Consider the following 6,779-nt stretch of genomic DNA (forward strand, 5'->3'; position numbering starts at 1 on the left):
CCCCTGGATCCTGGTGAGGAAGTGCCTCCTTCCGCAGCTGAGACTCACCGATGGTGTCCTGCACGAAATCCACATTCAGTTTCTGGATGATGGAGCTCAACGTTGGGCACACCTGAGGGGAACAGAAAGTGGGGACCAAATTGGGTGAGTTGGCAGTGGAGTCAGGTGAGGAAATCCCAGAAGAAGAAAAGGGAAGATCATTTTTGGAGACAGAAGCTGGTCACCTCAGAGATGCTCCTTGTGTGGGGCTTAGAAACCCCAACCCTGGGCCTCTAAAACAATGAAAACCCAGAGGAGCAACTCTGAGAACCACATCTAACTCCTCAGCATGGTAGAATCCAGACGGCAGAATCCAGAGCGCTGACGCACCAGAGCCGTGATGCAGAGGTCGGGAAATGGAACCTGGAGTTTTCAGATGTCACCAGGCCCTGTCCCTAGCAGTGTGTCCCATGAAGAGGGTGCAGTCCTGGGCCTCCTTACAATCCCCCTGTGATCAGCAGGCCAGGGCAGGTGTATGATGGGCAGCAGGCAGGATGAAACTCCAATAAGCTCCAGTGAGCCCAGGGCTCTGCAGACCTGCCCTGGGAGCCAAGGCCCCCATTAGGGAGGCAACAGCCCCCGGAAGGTTTCTGTCACACACCCAGTTTCCACCCCCTTCCAGACTAATTCAGAAACTGGGGCTTAGATTTTGGGTGATTTTCAATGAAAATACCCAATTTAATCATCTATTTATTTCACTATTAATTGCATGAAAGTGATATTAGTCACTATGTGCAAGAAAAATGATTCCTCTCACAAAATAAATGTTTTTATATGGAAGTAAGGGAGAATAGTGCTAATTTAGGAGAGAGACGCGACCAGGGCCTGCAGTGGAGGGACATGACCGTGGCTGACCAGGACCTGGACACTTCAGCAAACGGCGACGCCTGGTCCCCGTTTTCCCACTCTCGATCCCCAATGTATAATGGGGGCAGGTTTATAGTCCCATGGGGAGTTTGAGCCTCAGAGAAAGGTGTCCTAGAGTTAACCTGTGTCTGCCCGCTATGGGCCTGACCCGGGCATGGGGATGTTGGACTCACCAGCTTCTCTACCACCAAGGACAGAGCCTTGTCCACCAAGCCGGTTACACCGTCCAAAAGTGTGTTGATCAAACTGATTTTCCTGGAAGAGAGAGAGGGCACTGCTGAGGGCTGATCCCTGCTCGTGTGCGGAGGGGGTGAGATTGTCAGCAGCTCAGAACAAAGGCCGAGTGTGTGGAGCAGGGGCCGGTGGGTCAGAGCAAGAGGAACCAAGATGATGACAGGGAGGTTCCATCCAAACAGGAAGCCCAGGTCAGGGAGGGTGTGTGGCAGGGAGGAATGCCTCTCTCAGGTGTACCCCAAGACCAAGGTGCTGTGATGAATCCCCAGAACTGCAAGACAGCCAGCAGCACTCAGGTCTCCCAAGATGCCCCTGTGGCTCCATTTTTCATGGGGCTCGGGGTCTTCTTCAATCTGGGGTGTTTTAGGCAGCCTTGCTCTGAGGCGCAGAACTCACCACTTTGCAGGCCTCCTCTCTCCTAACCTGCCAGGGACACCCTCTTTCCTGTTCTGTGGTGCATGGACCTTACCTGCCCAGTAGGTTCAGCTGGATGCTGACTGGATTGACGGAGCACTTTCCCGGGACCACTGTGAGCTGGCCAGTCTGGGCATCCTTTCTAATTCTGACACCTCTCATGAGGTCCAACGAAGCCTTCAGGTTGACCAACTGGCCAATGACAGGCCTGTGGGGGGTCAGGGTCAGAGTCAGCCCAGTTCTAGAAACACCTGCTGTGCCCACTCATCCCTCACCTGAGTGAGCCTCATCCATCATCGGATGTGCCGACACCGTCCCCCTCCACATGGGCCTCACACATGACATGGAGTCTCCTCTCGGGCCTCGTGGGTTTAGTTCACATGAAATTTTTATGTAATACCACATTAATACCTAAAATATTTATGTTGAGATAACACTGAAACTGTGAATTGCTTTGGGTATGATGGCCATTTTGATACTGTTAATCCTTCCTTTCCATGAACAGAGGATGTCTTTCTATTTCTTTGTGTGTTCTATTATTTTTAGCAATGTTTCATAATTTTCATTGTAGAGGTCTCTCACCTCTTTTGTTTGGTTTATTCCCAAACATCTGAATGTTTTTGTTTCAATTATGAAAGGGGTGGTTTTCGTCTTCAGACTGTGTGCATATAGGAAAGCTGCAGATTTTTGTGTGCTGATTTTGCACCCTGCTAATTTACTCAATTCGGTGATTATTTTGATTAGTTTTTCTGACAAAGATTTACACAGAGCTAACCAGGCCCAATAAAGACAAAGTCAACAGCCCAGTAAAAAAAAAAAAAATGGGCAGAAGAGCTAAAAAGACACTTCTCCAAAAAAGCATGCAAATAGCCAACAGACATGTGAAAAGTGTTCAACATCGCTTGTATTCAGGGAAATGCAAATCAAAATCACAAACAGACACTACTTTATATCAGTGACAATGCCACATATTAAAAAGCAGGAAACACAATATTGGCAAGGATGTGTTGAAAAATTTAGTCCTCCTACACTGCTGGTGGGAATGCAAACTGGTCTGACCAATGTGGAAATCTGTGTGGAGGTTCCTCAGACTACTAACAAAGGTGCTTCCATGTGACCCAGCAGTTCCACACCTAGGCATCTACCCAAAGGATGCAAAAACATTACCCCTATATTTACTGCAGCAAAAACATAACCCCTATTTTTACTGCAGCCCTCTTTACAATGAGGAAGATGTGGAAGCAACCGAAATGCCCAAAAATGCATGACGGGATCAAGACGATGTGGTATATTTACACAGTGGAATATACTCAGCAGTCAAAAATGATAAACTCAAGCCCTTCACAGCAACATGGATGGAGCTGGAAGGAAAATAGGCCAGAAAGAAAAAAGAAAAGCATTGAATAGTCTCATTTGTAGGAACAATGTAGAAGAACCAAATAAGGAATCAGGCAAAAAATAAAATAAAATAAGTGACTACAATAAAGTAAATATGAAACCATCAGGCATCTCTACATGGACATTGTGTAGGGGAGCAGCAGGGAGAAGGACCAGGACCCGAGTCGGGAGGCACAAGCATCTATGGGCAGTGCGGTGTGGACCCAACTCCAGCAGGAGGGCGCTGGCCAGGCTGACGGCCTCTCCCCAGGTCCCAGATTATAACCGTACTTACAATTTCAGGTTGACATCGGCTGTGATGGGGGTCCTCATGTTAAGGCTTTGGCCATCAGGAGACAGTTCATATTTGGGACTCAGGATCCGAAGATTGCTGATTGTCAAACTGAACGAAAAACACAACTCACCCGTGTCATTGTTCATTTGGTCAGTGCTTCTCCATGTCAGCATCACATGGAGCACCCTGGCCTCACCCACTGTGCCATTTGGTCTTCACCATCACCCTTGATCCCCTCCAAGGTATAGCGGGGCGCCCTAGACTCAGCCTGATAGACTCACTCCCTCCCCCCTCCCTCCCTCTTTCTCTACCCCCTGCCTCCCTCTGTCCCTCCCTCCCAAGAGTCCAAAAAGGAGGAGGTTCCACAGCCACAGTTTGGACCCCTACTGTGGACTCCTAAATCCATATGTGAAACAACTGCATGGGGGTGAACTCCAAGTTCCTTTCTCTGGGGAGAGAGTTTCTGCAATTTGAGGGGTGTGGGTGCTCAGATATTTACCTACAGCTATATTTAGAAAAGAAAAGCTTATTCCTTGGGTAGGATATTCAGGCACCAGCCGTCATAGTAAAGACAAATTTTCCTCTGCTTCTGAAACTGCAAACATGGAGTCCCCAACCCAAGAGATGCCCAGTGGGGGCAGCCCTGCCTCTACTTAATGACGCTCTGGAGCACTTGGCCCCAAGCTGCCATGGCTCTGCAGGGAGGTAGCAGGTTTAGCCAGCTTCCTGTCTTTGATCTTAGATTTGATTCCACAAAATGTATATTCCCTTTCTGACACAAGCTATGCAACTGCTATCAACTGATAAATTCTGGATAGAGAAGGAAAAGCTGTGAAAATCAGAATTTCCACTGCTAACTTATGCTATGATGTCCCTTTTTTGAATACTCAAAATATCAAAGTATTCTGAGCAACCATCAGTTTACAACTGGATTGCCTTAGCCTCATAAGGAGGCTGCCTGGCCCAGGCAAGAGAGCGAGAAATTCCTATCTCCTGAGACAAAAGGCAAGCCCCAGGAGAAGTAAGAACCTCATAGCATAAAACCTCCTGGGAAGCTTCCTAAGTTTCTTTAAATAAAAAGCAAATCTCAGATAAGACTTCCAGGACATAAGGACTCATGGACAATTTTTAACCTTGTTTACACAGGCTTAATGCACAACTGTACAGCTTCCTCTTAATTTACTCTTTTTGAAAACAAGCACTAACTGCTCTCTTCTAGCCTTAAATTAGCCATTAGCTTTTCTTTAGACAATCACTGATAACACTGCCAACACAATTTATTACTTCCCTAACACTCCTAACAACCTATTGCTAACAACCTCATCCTTTCCCAGACCCCTCTTCCCTTGAGTTATAGCTAAACATCTGTACACATGACAGTTATCACAAAAATGTATAATTTAGTAAACCATAGAATGTTAAGAAAAAAATGTTTTGTTCCCCTGGTCCTTGAGAACATTTAGGACAATTTATGGCGATCTCTCATTAACTTACCCTAAGCATTATTGCAAGTAACTACTTGCTGCACAGTATAAAAAAAGACCTGCTGAGGGGATGGGCACCAAGACTTGCACCCACCTCTGACTCCCGTGTCTTCCTCGCGCCCGCTCCCCTCTTCCCTTTCGGAATCTCTGCTTGCCTACGCCTGTCCACCTTAGGGCCCGTCCTGTCTCACCTCCCTACAGCTCCATGTTGGGGCTGGTCCCCAACACCTTTCTTTGGAGCAAAGTTATGTACCAAGAAGCATCAACTCACCCCAAAGCTCGGGCTTCAGGTGGAAGTAAGTCATAAATGCCATTCTCCAACAAGTTCCCAGTTTGTGGGAACGCCTGTGTATCCTGTTGTAAAACGCTGGCATCCTGGCTGGCCTTCGGGTCAGGCTTCAGTTTGTCTTGGTCAGCTGACAAACAGAAAGGGCATTCAGGGCTCCGTCCCACTATGGAGCAGCTACCATGAATCGCACACTACACATGACGATTTGTGGATATCATTTCATGTGTGTCTCATAACTCAGTGAGTTTTCATTGTTAGTACAGAATTTTCAGGTGTGTAAATAAAGGATGAAAGAGTTAAGAAATGTACCTAACGTTACATAGCTCTGATATCTTGCTGTTCCATGCTCTCTTCATGCCCAAAGTAATGAATCAGCTATCAGGCTGATTTGAACTGATTGAACACCAGGTTCTAGTAGTGATTTAGCAGGCTATTGCTCTAAAGGTGATGTTCACAATGTTGAGTGTGACCAGACAGGGTCAGTAACGCAGCTACCTGTGTGACCAGATATGGGTGATAACACAATGGCCAGAACTGGCCTCGCATCAAGGTTTACAGCAACACGTCATCTTTCTAGAACCTGCAGCTAAAGCCTCTATAAAATACACTTTCCCCTACAGCACTCGCAGTAGCTGAGCACCCACCCTAGGGAGCTCCATCTCAGCTGCTGCCCCGGAGCAAAAAAGTCTACTTGTTCAGCCTTTCTGCCTCCCATCTTTCTTCCTGGTGGCAGGTCACAGCAATCGGGACAGAACACACAAGTGACCTAAGAAATGGAAAAATCTGGGCTCATGAAATAGTGTCTGGCTCCAACTCAAGAAAGTGACAACTTTGCAACAGTCTCCAGGGCACTAGCTCACCAGTTGGTGCAGGGTCCTGTGGACGTTCTCCTGAGAAAAGGGAAATTTGGGTAAAGGACTGGGTAGGTGAAAAAGAGACATATGAAAGAATTAAGGTTCTCCATACACAAAGAAATGCAAGTGAGAAACAATAAAGCAATTGCCAACTCAAGCAAAAACAAAAACAGTGCAAGTAGAGCTGTGTAAACGTAGGGCTACAGCTTGGCTATGCACAGGACAGTATCGACCTAGTGACAATGATGGCGATAGAGAACAACAAATTGAACTGCAGACTATACCTCAGCTTAGCTGACTGTGAAGCTAATATTTCTGTTTCTGAGCTCAGAGTTCACAGCAGTGAAATTAAAGAGCAGCTCTCTTCTGTATCTTTGAAGATTGCCTGAATCCCAGTAGCTGTTTTCTTTCTAAAGAATATTTGTTACTGTGTTGTAAATGTTTCCAAAGATGAGGAGAAAAGTAGAACTTTTAAGAAGTCAGAATAAAAACGAGATATGATGAAGTGCCACAGAACAGAGGTGAATTCTCAGCTATGAAGGAGGAGGCGGCATGCGGCGTCTAAGGGAATTTGCTGCAGGGAAGGCTGCGGAGATGCTGTGGGTTGCAGCTTTTCACTCGTTGCCTAAGCTTTTATGTGAGACATGAACAAAGGACGAAGAAAATAGCTAGCAAGTGTGTTTGTGCTTATCCCAATTATTAAGTGCTGCTGGAACAAGTTTTTCTAGTTACTAGGAGACATGCAAACACGGTAGTAGGTTATCAGAGACAGGAGTCCATGCTGGCGGGAAGTGTTGTTTGCAGACTTCTACCATCCTGAGACTCTGTATGCACAGGGGACAGGGACTCTGAGAGAACCCCAGCTGCCTGTAGGCACCAGGCTGCCTGCCATTAAGTTCAAAGTTAGGCGGCTTCAAGGCAAGGTA

General features: G+C 46.7%; 1 protein-coding gene across 1 annotated transcript in view; it reads right to left on the minus strand.

The window, feature by feature from the left end:
• The window catches only part of LOC105853941, an 84,100-nt gene that overhangs the window by 38,821 nt on the left and 38,500 nt on the right, over window positions 1–6,779 (minus strand). Inside the window, exons 9-13 of the mRNA XM_012728105.1 lie at window positions 4,982–5,126; window positions 3,227–3,334; window positions 1,610–1,762; window positions 1,080–1,161; window positions 49–112 (exon numbers count right to left, since the gene is read on the minus strand). Coding sequence (XP_012583559.1) covers window positions 49–112; window positions 1,080–1,161; window positions 1,610–1,762; window positions 3,227–3,334; window positions 4,982–5,126 — 552 coding nt within the window. The remainder of the gene's footprint in view (window positions 1–48; window positions 113–1,079; window positions 1,162–1,609; window positions 1,763–3,226; window positions 3,335–4,981; window positions 5,127–6,779) is intronic.

The sequence above is a fragment of the Condylura cristata genome, unplaced genomic scaffold, assembly GCF_000260355.1.
Source record: "Condylura cristata isolate star-nosed mole 26May11 unplaced genomic scaffold, ConCri1.0 scaffold00022, whole genome shotgun sequence".
Lineage (NCBI taxonomy): Eukaryota > Metazoa > Chordata > Mammalia > Eulipotyphla > Talpidae > Condylura > Condylura cristata.